This window comes from Macrosteles quadrilineatus, unplaced genomic scaffold, assembly GCF_028750875.1.
Source record: "Macrosteles quadrilineatus isolate MER2022 unplaced genomic scaffold, UCM_ALF_1.0 Scaffold_2__2_contigs__length_208266976, whole genome shotgun sequence".
NCBI lineage: Eukaryota > Metazoa > Arthropoda > Insecta > Hemiptera > Cicadellidae > Macrosteles > Macrosteles quadrilineatus.
The window spans coordinates 42,767,643-42,784,680 of NW_026542595.1; the positions used below are offsets into that span (position 1 = coordinate 42,767,643).

Sequence of the window (17,038 nt, forward strand, 5' to 3'; positions counted from 1 at the left end):
CCCACAGCATTTTATGATTGCAGATACCTTAGTCTAATTGTCATAAACAGTTCCCACACTCCGGACTGCTCGTCTTTACTACTTCCTTCACCACTTCCTACGTCACGGACCTGTTTTCTTCCCTTCCCATAGCATCATAGGATTGCAAATACCTTAATATAATGGTCATAAGCAGATCCCACACTCCGGACAGCTCGCCTTGACTACTTCCTTCATCACTTCCTACGTCGCGGACCCGTTTTCCTCCCTTCCCTTACAGTTTTTGGAATGCAGATAACTAAATCTAATCGTCATAAACATTTTCCACACTCCAGACTGCTCACCTTTAGTACTTCCTTTAGCACTTCCTACGTCACGGACCTCAAGCTAGTGTCGTCATTTGATTATATTTATGATTCATACCGTTTCTGTTCTAATATCTGTGAAATAATGCTATCAGCTATTTCTTTATCTACTGCATTCAAAAGTCAACAGCTGATCATATGTCTTTGTTTATGTGTCAAATACCGCTTCCATAAGGATAACATTGAAACTTTGAGACCCAGTGGGGCGGATTCCTGAGAGTTATTTTTAACGCCATATAGATGTTGGCACTCACCGATATGGTCTTTATCACCATCCAAAATTTTAAAACGATTGATTCAGTCGTCTAGGAGGAGTTTGCGTATTACGAAATGCATAAAAGTCGACGTATAAGAGCTTCGCTCGCTCCGCTCAACAATACCTTTTTTAGGATTTCTAATGGTAACAAATAACAATAAGGTGTTTATCAGATGAAGTAAGAAGCAAGGAATCTACCTACTATCATAGATAAAACATACTCCTTGTGTTGGTTAGTCTATGCTACTATCTTAGAAAGCATACAATGTGGAGTAAAAATCCTTTACCTGCTGTAAAAATTGTGCTGTATATTCGTCCACTGAATATTTAAAAATTCAATTAAAATATTGAATATAGTTTCCTTTAAATGTATGCAATTTTACCTTTGATTCTAGGATCTTTGAAGATTCCTCGACTTTGATTCCAGGTAGAGTCAATAAACACAACTCGATGAACAATGCAGCCTCTGGAGTCAGGACAGGGACGTTTGTTGACCAGAGGACGGACCTTCCTGCAACAGGAAACAAACTGCACAATCATTCCATGTAGAGTCAACACAACTCGATGAACAATGCAGCCTCTGGAGTCAGGACAGGGACGTTTGTTGACCAGAGGACGGACCTTCCTGCAACAGGAAACAAACTGCACACTCATTCCTTCTACTTTATAGCATACTTACTTTCCCAAATAAATGTATCATACAAAGAAAAAGATAGTATCATTACCATTATTGAATGCAAGTTACTTTCATGTAGATGAGAGTAGTTTTAAAAATAGTGCTATATTTTATTTTGACAAAATTGTTTAATTTTTAAAAAATACACTATTTCTATCTCACAAGTAATTAGTTTCAGTACCTTGAATAATTTGGACCTGTTAGAGAGGGAGAAGGATAGAGAATTAGGCACAACCAAGAAATAAGGGACATGTACCATTCCCCAGACATAGTAGGAAAAGCAAAGAGCAGAAGACTAAGGTGGGCTGGCTATGTATGGAGGAGGGAAGATGGCAGACTTGGAGACAAAACCCAGCAGGAAGACCCTAGAATCAATAGAAGGACCAGGTGGAGAAAGATTGAGAGCAAGGAAAGAAGATTCAGAGAACAGGGAGAGATGGAGGCAACTTGTTGACGAGGCCAAATACCACCTACGGTATCCATGGCCATGGGAGTAAGTAAGTAAGTGAGTAACATTGAATAATTAGTATGTACTAATTTTAAATGGTTTCTAAATGTGAGTGAACCTTAATGTCAATTATATTTTGCTTAACTAATTCAAGACTTTGAATATAAAATAAGATTACCTGAAAAGTTTGCTACACATTTCTTGAACAGATACAGCATCCTTATTGGGAAAAACAAGAACGACCTGAAATTTAACAGTGTATAGTGAGTTTAAGGGTAAATAAAATGTTATTTATTTCGTTACAAAGACACCTACTAATGAAAGTAAGTAGTTTAATGAAAATGCAAGTAAAGGATCATTATTGAATAAATGTGATAATAGCTTTGTTACATACTAATACGAGGTGGTTCTTAAGTCATAGCGATTCTTGTGTCATAGTGAGTTTCAAAGCATCAAACTCTACTGAAATTCCTGAGGATTGAACTGAATTTTTCATTATTAAAAGGTAACTGCAACCATTGCTACCAAGACATGTTTGTTTAAATTATAAAAGCTTCAATATTCTATCCCACACTATTTTTATAAGACAACATTTTTTTCATGTTCTAAATATAGTTAGAGATTAAAGATGTAACGTAGATCACAAGGGCCTAGGTTTTTACGATTTTTGATGAGGATAGCAGAGGAAGTGTTCATATTTATTCCTAACTAAGAATGGCTAATCTTTTAGCCTACTCTACTCACACTACCAACAATAAATTTCTAACCTTAATAACCTTCTTACCTAAATAAAGTTTGTCTTCCACATTCATAATATATTTTGATGATCTTTATTGGTCCCATAATTGATGTAATCGTAACTTATAATTTATTATAATTTATTTAACTTATAATTTATTGCAAGGTGGACAATACCCACCAAATAAAGTCACAAATTGAGTTTATTGGCAATTTTCTAAATATTTGTAATAAACTGTCCACCTTTCAATAATAAATTATAAGTTACAATTACATCAATTATGGGACCATTAAAGTTTATCAAAATATATTATGAATGTGGAAGACAAACCATTAAGATTAAGTCACGTCCTAGAAATTTAATGTTCCGAGTCAAACACGGGCTGTGTATCCACCAAATTGCTGATGGTTCTGCTCAACAGGTGAACTGCAGACAGGGATTACTGGAGGTGAATGTGGCGCACCCCAAGGAGAACCCATCTTGATACCCCCTACAGAGATCTGCAGTATATTCTCTGAAGATCGACATATGTTGATTGCTAGTTGTAATTTATCAACAAACTCAAGTCAGTATTTTCCATAGAGGTATTCTGCTTGCCCTTTGATCATTTGTTATACGAGGGCTATCCAGAAAGTAGATTACGTTTTTGTCTGTATCCGCTAGGGGCGGGGCTAGCGCGACATTCTTGGTGTTAGTTCGTTATGCAGCTCAGTCGGCATCTAGCCGTACTAGTAAGAGGTTTCTGCTGTACTATGTTGAGTTACTGTGACAGTTTAAAATGTCTTGTGTTAATTAAAAATGCCGCAAACTGTAAAGTGCGTGCACAAAAAAAAAAATGAATGGACTCTATGGTTACAGTTTGGTAACCAAGCTTTTCGGTTATGATCTCATGCAACAAACTTCGCGAAATTTGTGGAAAACCCATAGAGAGTTCTGTTATTGTGAACTTTCGAGTTTTATGGACATCGGCATCGACTTTTTCGACAAGCTTGGCAGTCACAATGCTGGGTCTTCCACTTCGCTCTTTGTCGTGAACGTTAGTTCGGCAATTTTTAAATTTGATGACCCACTGACGAACTCCACCTTCAGTAATAATGTTTTCCCCATAAACTTAAAAAAGTTGCTGATAGATTTCTATCGGTTTACTGTTTTTTGCAGTCAAAAACCTTATAAATGCACGCACTTCACAGTTTGCGGCATCTTCAATTCACACAGACATTTTAAACTGTCACAGTAACACAACGGAGTACAGCAGAAACCTCTTACTAGCACGGCTAGATGCCGACTGAGCTGCATAACGAACTAACACCAAGATGGTCGCGCTAGCCCCACCCCTAGCGGATACAGACAAAAACGTAATCTACTTTCTGGATAGCCCTCGTAATTACAATTGTTGCATTTGTGTTCTTTTGAAAATCAATTATTATTCGCAAAATGTAAAGGATCAATGAGATCTCACACGCAGCCCATTGGGGAGCAAATAATTCTGCAAAGTTTTTTCTCTTTGAAACCTTTTTCTAGTTCTTCAAAAGCTTGGTCATAATCAATCACAGCTGGGCTTACTATCATAGGTTGGCGTGGTTATGAGACTAAAAACTGTTGCCTCATTCTTATTTACCTGACAAGCCAAAAAGTCACTAAGGCAGTTCGAGGGCTAATGTCTGTCAAATTCCTTACCAAAAGCAACAGCCACACCTGCTGTCATGATGTAGATCTCTTGATATTGTGTGAGCGATCACAGTTTCTGGGTCATTTCAACATTTCTCAAGGTACTCACTCATATCTGTCTCAACCAGAGCAATGTTGTTAGCATGCTCTAGCTCTTCAGCCAGAGAGGTTGGCTTGAGTCCGTTACTGGATTGTGAGGGAAGTGGTGGGAATTCCTTCAGCGACATTGCAGCAGGTGTTGGCCTTGCAGGTCTCGCTGACACACACTTCTCAACATTAACAGCTGTACATTGCCTCTTGATATTAGCCTGAACACTATTCATAATAGATTCAACAAGTTTTTTTTACCACCATAGTTTAGATGAAGTCCATGACTTGTGAAGCAACTTCTATGCAATTGAGTTATGTCAATATAGGATCTGTATTTCAGAGCAATTTTGTATGTTTTTGTTCATGATGTCAAATTTTTTATTTAATCTGTTGCAATCAGTTAATGTGTTGGGTTTTACTATTTTGGATCTTTACAATACACAAACTCAATTAGACTACATTAATTAACTTTTATGAAGTCTGGAACTCTGACTTACATTTTCTTCTGCTTCGTAATCAGGGATACAGGGATAAGTAAATATCTTCACATCATCCGGAGCCAAAACAGCAGCATGAACAGCAGTGCTCTTGCCATCCATCTCTCGGGCATGCTTGATTATGTCTACCTTTACTGGCAACTGTCAAACATAAAGTACACTTAATATGGAGTTTTAAGATCTCATTTTACTACATTTAATCATCACTGTGATGTATTCTGAATACTTTTGTCAGAAGTTAAGAATGTAGGTATGATGGTAATACTCCAAAAATCCTCCAGTTTAACAGGCCCAGGCATGAAGACCAGCCTACATCCACCTTAAAGATCAAAGTAGAAAAATTATTGATATTTTAACCATCAACAAAAATAATACTCATTTATGAAGCTGCATTAATCACATTTAGTCGAGCAGACTAAGAAATAATACGCTTATAAGATGAATGTATCCTTACCTTCAGGACTGGGACAATGTGCCGAATCTCTGGAACCGCTACATAGCATGTGTAACAGAAATATTTTCGGGACTTCTTGCACACAGAACAAGTGGATCTGTTTTCAATCGAATCCAGTTTTTCCCAATCATCGGATATCTTTAATCCTTTGAAAGGAAAAGCATCAATTTCCAATACAATCTTGCTTTTAGAGGAGAATGACTTGTTATCTTCTGTATTTGACATCTGAAAAAATGTACATTTAATAAAGACAGTACTTCACAACTCCTACAGAACTTAATTGAGTACAATTGAATTGAACTAAACCCATACTGTATATGAGCATTTTCTCTATAATAGACAACCCATCATACAAAAAATTATACTTTTAACGTTCGTCACTTTGCTTTGGTGTGATTTGGGATTCCACGTTTCATAGAAGTCATGAATAGGAAGGCCTACATAATGACTCAGTAGTCTGGAGGTCCTCAGGAAGAAGGTGTGTACAAAGCATACTACAAAATACTGGCAAAAATGCAGAAACAGTACAAAAACCTGTGCTATACATGCTTATTAGCACATTTGAAAACAGTAAGGTGCCATGTAATGAGTATAAGGCATTTCTTGATATTATAGAAGGAGTTTTTGATAACATAAGCACTCCCATTACGGTGTCAAAGCTGGCATCAAGGAATGTGGGAAACACCTGCTTCATTGTTATCCCCATTTTATTACTACCCTGTTGTTATATACATAGCCAACATAGTTGGGAGCAGAAGAGTACACATATTCCAGAGTGGATCTATTAATGAGAGAGGTGTGATCTTAAAGAAGATGCCCACTGTGATACTTGGAGAACTCCCGCTGGTCGTCAGGTTTTTATACTTTTCTTGCTATTAATTTATGTATGGATTCATTCCCTCTTCAGGGATGCACATGGCCTAGACATATATTTCATCAACACTGTAGTAGGCAGCGTGACCTAAAAATGTTTTAAGCAGGTTCTTGAAATTGTTGATAGAAGGCATGATGTACTGAGGCAATTTATTGTAAATTTTTATTATACTATTGATGTGAGGGATTTTGCTTGCAAGGGTGGAATTTACTTGAGTTACATGTGGATTTGTACTTCTGTCATGAGTTAAAAGAAAGATGCTACAATAGTCCAAAATGCTAAAGAGTTTGCTGATGCAGCAAAGAAGCTAATGAAAAACACTAAAATCCATTTGATATTAGATTCTGAGATTACCAGAGATGATTCAGTCTGGATTAAAGCGAAGGAAGTGGATGAGATCTAAAGCACACATTGTCCACTGCAACGGAAGAACTGTGAACCTTTACAATAATAGCTATGAACAGAAAACAGAGCAATCACATGCTAAAGGTAATAGGCCTAGGTACTCAAGTTCCAAAATGAGGAAATCAATTTTTCATTTAGTTTTTAGTGATTCTGAGGGTGAACAAAGTGGTGAATGGTTACAATCAGATGATAATTTTTCTGATGAAAACGTAAATTCTGAGTTGCTAGAAACTCAAGGAAATCAAGTGAAAACTAATGTTCAAGTTGACAATGTAAAGAATGGTACTTTTTAAATAGCAGAATTTAAAGGCACGCAGAAAAATAGGAGTTACAGATACTTATATGTAGCTGAAAGTATAAAGTTGAAGAAGATTGAGAAGTGAGAGTGATGTGTCTAAAGGGTATGAGCAGTACAAGGAAGAAATTTATTCCAGATGAAAATGACAAGCCTTATATTGGATTTGAACAGATATTGAAACTTTTTGACACCCCACATTTAAAAACCACGGGAGAGCGCATATTTTATGAATTTCCACAACCCATAGACATTTTTGAGAAAGTGTGAGGTTTTACAACAAGGACAACTTGGTTAATTTTTTATCTCTGTTGGAAATGGTGTTAGATTTAAATTAAGGTCATATGATTCTTCATTACATGTGATTACAGGCCCGGACTGGCTAGGTCCGCAATCGCGGAGGGCCCCCGGCTCAAGGGGTTCCGAAGGGGCCACTTCTCGCTTAAAAATTACAAAAAATATTGTCCTTTGTTGTAAGTTATCATATGTTCAAAGTGATGCTCTATCATATCAGCTGATTACTCAGCATAAAGACAGCGCAAAAAGAAAGGAAAAGAAGAAAAAGATACTGTACTGGAATCTTTCCGGTAGGGATGTGCCGATTCTCAATGCCACAGATTCTGGAACATTAGTATGTGAATAGAGAATAATCAAGTCAATTTGAGTGTGATCGTCAAGTCAATGACTCTATCGATACCTAGAAGGCGATAGGAATTAAGATTAAATTTTTGGAAGAAAGACTAAAAAAGGAAAAAGAAGCCAGGGAATCCTTTGTATTACAAGTTGAGGAGGATAATGATAAATGTACCGAGCAAAACCCGGACCAACATAAAACATGCAGAAGATGTGTAATATTTGAGGAAGAAATGAAAAAAAAATGCTAGATACAATAAGGACATTGGAGAGCGTTATCTCAATTTTACAAAAAGACAACACGGAAGGGTAAAAAAAGTGTAGAAAAAATTTAATAGCATCTAGCTGTCTGAAATGCTTTCCTCCACTTGACATAAGCAACAACAAACAACAAAATCTCACTACACCTGACTTTGTGCAAACAGTACCACCAACTTATTACAAACTGCAGATATCCAATACTGTTAAAAAACCTGTATCAAATAAATTTCAAGATATTAAATTAGGACAAAAGATGCTCATATGTGCTGACAGTCATGGTCATGACCTAGCGGCTCAAGTCAATAATTACTCAAAATCATTAGATGCTGTGGGTTTTGTTAGACCAGGTGGTTTAGCGGAAGACATTCTAAATTTTAATAATATTGATGGTGAAAACTTGGGACCTGAAGATATCCTCGTTGTTATGTGTGGTTCAAATGATGTGGCATGTAATGAAGCTGAGAGGGCACTCAAGAGTATTGAGGGGACTTTGAAAAAAATACTATGGTCGTAAAATAATTTTAGTAGACTTTCCAATTAGGTATGATTTAAGTTCTTGGTCTTGTTTGAACAAGGAAATAATAAGGTCAAACTTAGAAATTGATGCACTATGTAACTCATACCCCAATGTCTTGCTGGTCAAGCCAAGTATGGCAGGCAGAAACTTATACACTCGTCACGGCATGCATCTGAACCGATTGGGAAAACTTTGGCTTGCAAGAAGAATCTGTGAAGTTTTGAAGGAGAATACTGTGCCAGTCTCGTCTCCGGTCCGGAGGTCAAGCAGAGGCTGTTCACCAGAGTCAACATCAACACCGCAATCCACATCGAGAGATGGTTCCCAACAACTGCACGAGAGACCCAGCTCCGCCCTAGCCACCCCTGCTACAGAGTCCTCTTCGAGCTACAAATCGCCGGCAGTCACAGTCGCACAGGAGATGATTTTTCCGGGAAACTTGTGAAACGGTTACAAACCTCAAATGATTGATTCCATAATACAAAAGAAAAAGCGGAACATGAACATCAACAAAGAAAAGTCAGAGAAGAAATACATTAAAATACAGTACTATGGAAAAATCAACAACGCCATCACCAAAATATTTAATAGAAACAATACGACTGTCGCACATTCCGTAAACAATACACTCCAAAAGTTTTTCCACGCCAAGCCTGTTGCCACAAACAACTATGAAAAATCAGGCATTTATAGAATTAACTGTGACGACTGTCCAAAGTACTACATCGGCCAAACTGGAAGATCTTTCAAACAAAGATTTAAAGAACATATACCTAAAAGATCACAACATCAGCTATCCAGTTATGCCGAACATTTAATATCAGAATCACACAACTACACATCTATTGATAAGAACATGGAAATAGTTGAAGTATTACCAAAAAGTTTTAAACTTGATGTCAAAGAAGAATTCACCATCTACAAAGCTAAAAAACTCGACCCATTCAACATTTTAAATGATCAGACTTCCTTCCAGTCAAATATTATATTTGATACATATATTGACAAGCTACAAATCAAAGAAGTATCAAATAAGAAGAACAAAACAAACTGAAATACAGGTGGCACTGGAGAGATGAAGATGAAGACACCTCATGATTCAGTCAGTTTTATTTAGTCAGTGACAGTGATAAGAGAGTGCTGGCCAGCCTTTACAGTTTTAACCAGTTTTATCACTTTTTATTCAATTTTAATAGTTTGATCAACATGACTAGTTTTTACTATTGTGATTCTGACAGTGTTTTTAAAGAATCTTTTGACATACCACAATGTACATACATACATTGAAGATGTGGTTGCATACAATGACCTGACGATGTTCTAAGGAACGAAACTAGTTGTCATACTAGCAACTGTGGTTGGATAAGGTAATTCTTCCATTTTATCAAATGTTTTGAATGCTATCTCGGGCAATATGCCATTTCTGACCATGAGGTTATTAAGTTCTCAGTTTCCACAGACCCTCCCTATATGAAAGAGGTGTCCTATAGGAAGGTGAATGAAAACAAATTAGATATGTTTGCCAATCATCTGCGTCAATTTGACTGGCAACAACTGTTTAAAATGACCGATACAAATGCCGCTTTTGAATATTTTGTCCATACCCTCTCATCTTTGTACAATTTTTACTGCCCTAGACTCCAAAAACAAATTAAAATGCAAGGTAAAAATAAAAATGGAGGTTCAAAATGGTTTGATGATTCACTTAGGAAGTTAAGAACCTTTGTAAATACACTTAGAGATGTGCTGAAGGCTTCAGCTTACAAAGATAATGTGGAGTTAAGGAATTGCTATACTACTCACAGAAGAATGTATAGGGCAAAAATTAAGGAAGCTAAAATTAGATACAATGATGAGTGTATAAATAAATCTAGTAATAAGTGTGTAGCGGCTTGGAACATTATAAAAAAAGAGGCAGGAAATCATTTTAAATCAGAAGCACCAATACCCCCTATAACACCTGAACAGTTCAATTATAATTATATAGGTATAGGTAAGGAAACGGTTGAATTAAGTCAGACAATAAATATTAATGGGTTAAGTCATGAAGTGTTTTTAACTAAATCTAAGCTGGAGAACTGTAGACGAAAGAAAAAAACAAAACATTGTAAATAGGTACTTTAAGGGCATCAAAATGTGAAGATATTTTTGGATTCTCAAACAAATTAGTGAAACAGGTATCTCCATTTATAATAAAGCCATTAACTTACATAATTAATCTTTGCTTGACATTTTGGTCGTGGTTGTTTGTGTATATCAAATGAAATACGACCAAATAAGTAAAAGAAAAGTAGTTTGATAAAAGAGTTAAATTTTGTGTACATTCATGTAGAAAACAAAAATCAGACTAAATCAAATCATAATTGGTTGCTATGACAACGTCATCAGCTGACGCTACACCAGCCCCCCACGGAGAAAAGGAATCTATACATCATTCTGAAAAGTAACCCGTGGTCGGATTTGTCTTCCAGAACGAGTTGTATAAGACTTCGTAGATGGAGTTTGACAAGATGGTATACTTGCAAGAGTACTTGCGGAGTTTTGAGGTTTCCTCTGCTTGTCCAGTCGGCACCAAACGTTTCGTGGGCTCAGGAATAGGATTTTCATCGGCAACAATATAGGCTGGTTTGACCCTGTCCAAAGATACCTTAGTTTCTTGGCCTCTTACAATGACGGTAATTGTCTTTTCGTCACGGCATATGACCTTCAAGGACCAGAATATGGAGCCTGTAAAGATTTTCTTAAGCTGTCTTGTCGGAGTCAAGTGCTTAGGTTCTTGAACACAAACGACCCTGGTTTAATGTGGCGTGATGCGGGTGTAGGTCTTAGTCGATTCATATGCTTACGCAGCCCTGATACCAATCCTTGTGGCTCATTGCTCTCGTGGGAAGGTATTACGAAAAACTCTCCCGGAAGACGCAATGGTTCTCCATACACCAGTTCAGCCGATGAAGCAGAGATGTCCTCCTTAAAAGCAGATCTTATTCCGAGAAGGACAAAGGGCAGTACTTCAGTCCAGTCTGATTTGCTGTGAGCCATTATAGCAGCTTTCAACTGGCGGTGGAGTCTTTCAATCATACCGTTGGCTTGTGGATGCCAGCTGGTAGTGAACTGGAGCTTTATGCCCAACTGTCCCGCTAGGTCTTTAAACAAAGTCGATGTGAACTGGGATCCGCGATCACATGTCAACTTTTGTGGGCATCCAAATCGAGCTATCCAAGTAGAGACAAACGCTCGAGTAACAGATTCGGCAGTTATTTGATCAATAGGACAAATTTCAGGCCAACGAGTAAATCTATCTATGACAGTTAGACAGTACCTAGAAGATTTTGATAAGGGAAGTGGGCCAATTAGGTCAATGTGGACATGGGAAAAACGTTCTGTAGGTGTATGAAAATCACCAAGGGGAGTAGAAACATGTCTAGTTATCTTAGATCTTTGGCATGAGAGGCAAAATTGATTCCATTTGTGGCAATCCTTACGAATGGAAGGCCAGACAAAACGATCGCAGATAAGTTTTGTTGTGGCACGTATTCCAAGATGACTCAGCTTGTGGAACTGGTCGAAAACTCTACGTCGCAGTTCTGATGGCACAAAGGGTCTAGGAGTTCCTGTTGAGGTGTCACAGATAAGGCTCAAATGGGTTCCAGGAATTGGAACTTTCTCCAATCTAAGAGATGTAGTACTTTCTGAAATGAGATTTTGAAGTTCTTCGTCTGACTCTTGCGACTTGGCTATGGATTCATGATCTAAAACATTTGAAATGGCTTCAACACGTGTCAAAGCATCAGCAACTATATTTTGTGAGCTACTGATGTGCTTTATGTCTGTCGAAAACTCAGAGATAAATTAAAGTTGGCGTAACTGGGCTGGAGACAACTTGTCACGGCGCTGTTGAAAGGCATAAATAAGTGGTTTATGATCTGTGAATATAGTGAAAGAAGTTGTTTCCAAGAGATGACGGAAATGCTGCACAGCTTCATAAATAGCGAGGAGTTCTCTGTAGTATGCAGGCCAGACGCACTGTTTGGATGATAGTTTCTTGGAGAAAAAACCTAGAGGTTGCCAAGAGTCATCGACAAACTGTTGGAGGCAAGCACCTACACTTACTCCAGAGGCGTCAGTAAAGAGACCAAGAGGAGCATCAGGTTTAGGATGAAACAATAGTGTTGCTGATGATAAGCTAGCCTTGCATGCTTGGAAAGCTTCTTCTGTCTCTGGAGTCCAGGGCACAGGAAGGGAACCTATTGAATCAGCGTCACTAAGTAGGGAGTGCAGAGGTGCTTGAAATTCAGCGGCCTTAGGCAGAAACCTACGATAAAAGTTCATAATTCCCAAGAATCTGCGAAGACCACGCATTGTCTGAGGTAACTGGTAGTCTTGTAGAGTAGTGACTCTCTCCTGAGGTGGACGTGTCCCAGCAGATGAGACTAAATAACCTAGAAATTTAACTTCTGGTACACCAATTACACATTTAGACGGATTTACAACTACTCCATAGTCAGAAAGTCGTTCAAACAACATTCTTAGGTGTTCTTTATGTATTTCTTCAGACTGGGAAAATACTAAAATGTCGTCAATATATGCATAACAAAAGTCAAGGCCGTGAATAACTTCATCTATGAATCTTTGAAATGTTTGACCCGCGTGGCGCAAGCCAAAAGTCATGAATGGAAATTCAAACAACCCAAATGGAGTGGTGATTGCTGTTTTTTGGATGTCATCCTCGTGGACGGGAATTTGGTGGTAAGCCTTGGTCAAATCAATGGCAGAGAAATGTGTACAGCCTGCTAAATTGAACGAGAAATCCTGAATATGTGGTACAGGGTATCTGTCAGGAACAGTACGAGCATTTAAAGCGCGGTAATCACCGCAAGGACGCCATCCATTTTCCCCTTTAGGCACCATGTGCAAAGGAGAGGACCAGGGGCTTTCAGAGGGTCGAGCAATACCAATAGCTTAACCATCTCCTCAAATTCTTTCCGGGCAGCTTTCAGTTTTTGAGGATGTAAGCGACGTGGTCGACAGTGAACAGGAGGACCAGGTGTAACATTTATATGATGAACTGTTTTATGTTTCACAGCACGAGGTAAGCCTGGAGGACGAATAATATCAGGGAATTCAGAAAAAACTTCTGCCAATGGCGAGGAGAAAGATATAACTTTAATACTAGTTTGATTGTTGTTAGAAACTATTCCCTCGGCATTCAATCCCGTTTTCTTGTCAACCAAACATTTCATCTTGCAATCGGGTAATAAGTGATAGTGTGAAAGGAAGTCTGAACCTAATATAGGTATTGAAACATCCGCTACCACTAGACTCCAAGGGAAATTACGTCTAAGGCCTAAATTAAGGGTGAGAGGCATTGTACCATAAGTCTTTATTTCACTGTTATTGGCAGCACTTAGTGAATAGCTAGTAGGAAAACGTTTATATTTGATAAGGCGTTTAGGATAACACGACACATCAGACCCGGTGTCGATAAAGAACCTAGTTCGTGAATTTCTGTCCATCACAAAGAGACGGCCGCCAGCATTTGAACAATCCGTTGCGGCCTCTACGGATTGTTGCTGAGGTTTCCCTGAAAAGAGCATGGAGAAAGACATTTGGTACCATTGTTTTTGAATTTTCTATGGTACCAGCACCAGTTCTTAGAGGGATTAGGCTCGTTTCCTGATCTACCACGAGACTGGGAACGACCCCTAGGTCTCACCTGTGTATCTCGTACTCTGGTTTCTGATAATGCTTGAACTTGTTTAGAGAGGGATTCTATTGCATTTAATAAAGAAGCGTAACCTGAAAAGACTTTACAAATACCAGGTTTTGAAGGAATGTCAGCCACCTCCATGATCTTATCAGCCAGTTCTGCCAGTTTGTCCAAGGAGAGCTCAAGTTGCGTAGTCAATATGGCTTGTGGATGAGGAGGGAGTCGTCTGAGCCACAGTTGACGAAGCATGTTGTCTTGAAGGGGAGTCGAGCCCACAAGAGACCTAAGATGCCTCAAAAACTGAGAAGGCTCTCCAAGGTCCTCTTCACTCAGCAGCCGCCGAACACGTTGCTCTTCGGATGCAGAGAGGCGTTCAATCAGTTTCTTTTTTAGATGTTCGTATTTGTCGCCTTGAGGAGGGTTTATTATGATGTCTTCGACTTCAGCAGCAATCCCTGTGTCCAATTGCGAGACCACGTAGTGAAACTTGGTGTCGTCGTTGGTAATTCCAGATATAAGAAATTGCGAGTCAACTTGACAGAACCACAGACTTGGTCTTTCAGGCCAAAAGGGCAGAAGTTTGACGGCTACTCTGTTGACCAACATGTTTTGAGCAGTGCTGGGTTGTCCAATCCGATGACGCAGTTCTTCATTCGCAGTTCTAAGTTCGGCGAGTTAAGTCTGCAGGTCTTCTAAAGACATCGTTCGTTGGAGGAAACACAAAAGATTTAAACTCTTCAAAGAAAATAAGTCTTTAGATAACGGTTTTAGTCGGGGTCACCATTTTGGTCGTGGTTGTTTGTGTATATAAAATGAAATACGACCAAATAAGTAAAAGAAAAGTAGTTTAATAAAAGAGTTAAATTTTGTGTACATTCATGTAGAAAACAAAAATCAGACTAAATCAAATCATAATTGGTTGCTATGACAACGTCATCAGCTGACGCTACACCATCTTCACTCTTTCCACAGTGTTTAAAAGAATCTAAAAGTATACTTTTATACAAGAAGGGTGATCGAAATTGTATTGACAATTACAGAACAATTACAATAGTATCAGTGTTTTCAAAAATTGTAGAAACTTGTGTTAAGAAACCATTGTTGGATTTTTTTGATAAGTATGAAATACTTTCAGGTAGCCAATTTGGTTTTCGTCCAGGTTATTCTACAGTGAAGGTTCTAGATAGTGCTGTGACCAAAATTTTAAACAGCTTTGAAGCCCATGAATTTGTAGGAGTGACCCTGTTGGATCTCAGCAAGGTTTTTGACCGAATTTCTCATAGCGTTATTTTAAATAAGCTTCAATATTATGGAATAAATAATGAACAGTTACATTTTTTCAAAACATACCTTTGTGGTACCTAGGTTACATATGGTGTCTGTAGGGAACTGCTCATCTTCTTTTAAAGAGGTTCTTGCTGGGGTCCCACAGGGTTTAGTACTGGGCCCTTTGTTATTCATATTGTATATTAATGACCTCCCTGTTAATTTAGATTGTAATACCATACTATATGCGGACGACACATCTGTGCTAGTCAACGGGAATTGTCTGAATGATGTTAAAAACCATATTAATAGAGCAACTGTTGCTGCCAATCTGTGGTTTGATTCTAACTATTTAAAGATAAATGAAAGTAAAACTGAAACAATAATATTTACTTTGAGACAAATTGAACAATATAACATGGCTAAGTCTGTAAAGCTTCTTGGTATTAGCCTACTCTTGACCAGAAACTAATATGGGAGGAACATACCAACAACTTAGCTAATCGATTATCTAGGGTTTGTTTTTTATTGAGAAAACTTAAGACTTGTGTAAGTCAGGAGCTAATGAAAACTTCGTATTTCAGTTTCTTCCATTCACATTTGTTATTTGCTAATATGTTGTGGGGAGGTAGTGCTGGAGCAGATAGAGTATTTTTGTGGCAAAAGAGAGCAATAAGAATCATGTTTGGTTTAGAGTTTAGGGATAGCGGTAGGAGTCATTTCTCTGCACATAATGTTATGACTGTACCATTCATTTTTATTTTTCAGAATTTAATTTATGTCAAGGAAAATATTACAGACTTTTATTGTTTTAGTGACATTCAAAATTATCAAACAAGAAATTCAAACAAATTAGTTTTACCAATCCCAAGACTAGAAAAGTATGCAAAGAGAAACAAATATCAACAAATAAAATTTTTTAACAAAATTCCAGAATCATATAAGTTGTTAGATTTAAAATAAGATTTATGATTGGCTTATTAGTCACAAATTTTTTTCTCTTAAGGAATTTTTAGAATGTGATATAAGTACAGTGTAAACTAAGTGTTGGGTCCTTTATTTACTATGAGTATTCGAATGTCTTGTTGTTGTTGTTGTTGTAAACGTTTTATTGTCTTGTTTACTTATTTTGTTGTTACTATTTTTAATCTATATTGATTTTATTTTATTGTTATTATTATTATCTTGGTACTGTCTTTCGATGAATAACTGATGAAGCCTTACTTAATGGTGAATAAACTTCTTGATTCTTGAATAATTAGAATGAGAAAATCAATTGACGAAATTCGACCATAGAATTTAGATTTTTTTTAACACTACCGCTGGTCACTTTCCTATCAAAACTCCAGGAAGGCAGCAACAAGGCGATGCGGAGGAGGCAGGCTTGGAAAGGTCACCGATAAATGATGGTGCGGACCTGGCAGCAAGGAAGGCGGCGGAGGTGGCTCAGTGTGCCGAAGACCTTGAAAGGGCCAATCGGGAAGCCAGGGTGGCTGAAGATGAGCTCAGGCACCTTCAACGAGAGGAGGTAAGATCTAGGACGTGTCAGAAGGGTCTGGCCACTGTGTCCAGCCAGTCTTGTTTGAGCGAGAGCTCCAACTCCAAGAGGAAGAGGACCAATGAGGATGAATCCTTAGAGGACCTTAGATACAGTGGAGGGTCAGATGATCAGACATCCTTCGAGGGAGCGGCAAGAGAAATAGTGGGTCACTGTGACAAACTATCTGCACCAAAGAAAGTGGCCGTACTTGAAAAATTGAACATCATGTCTGTCATCATGTCTCGCCAGGCTAATGAGATTGCGTACCTGCGCGGTTTAGTGGATGGAAGAGCATCGGTGGAGGCAGAACTGAAGAAGTTGATGGGGTCGCTATTTGTAGGCTGACCAGCAAGGCAAGATCCTTTGCC

General features: G+C 38.1%; 1 protein-coding gene across 2 annotated transcripts in view; it reads right to left on the reverse strand.

Annotated features, from left to right (window-relative positions):
• LOC128986317 (tRNA-uridine aminocarboxypropyltransferase 1) overlaps positions 1 to 17,038 on the reverse strand; it is a 31,656-nt gene that overhangs the window by 6,812 nt on the left and 7,806 nt on the right. The window contains exons 1-5 of one of the 2 annotated variants that reach the window (XM_054406634.1): positions 15,215 to 15,340; positions 5,173 to 5,397; positions 4,719 to 4,859; positions 1,903 to 1,967; positions 984 to 1,111 (exon numbers count right to left, since the gene is read on the reverse strand). In XM_054406634.1, coding sequence (XP_054262609.1) covers positions 984 to 1,111; positions 1,903 to 1,967; positions 4,719 to 4,859; positions 5,173 to 5,397; positions 15,215 to 15,325 — 670 coding nt within the window. In that variant the 5' untranslated portion in view covers positions 15,326 to 15,340. Of the gene's footprint in view, positions 1 to 983; positions 1,112 to 1,902; positions 1,968 to 4,718; positions 4,860 to 5,172; positions 5,398 to 15,214; positions 15,341 to 17,038 lie in introns of those variants that run through there. The other variant, XM_054406635.1, reaches the window with a different exon arrangement.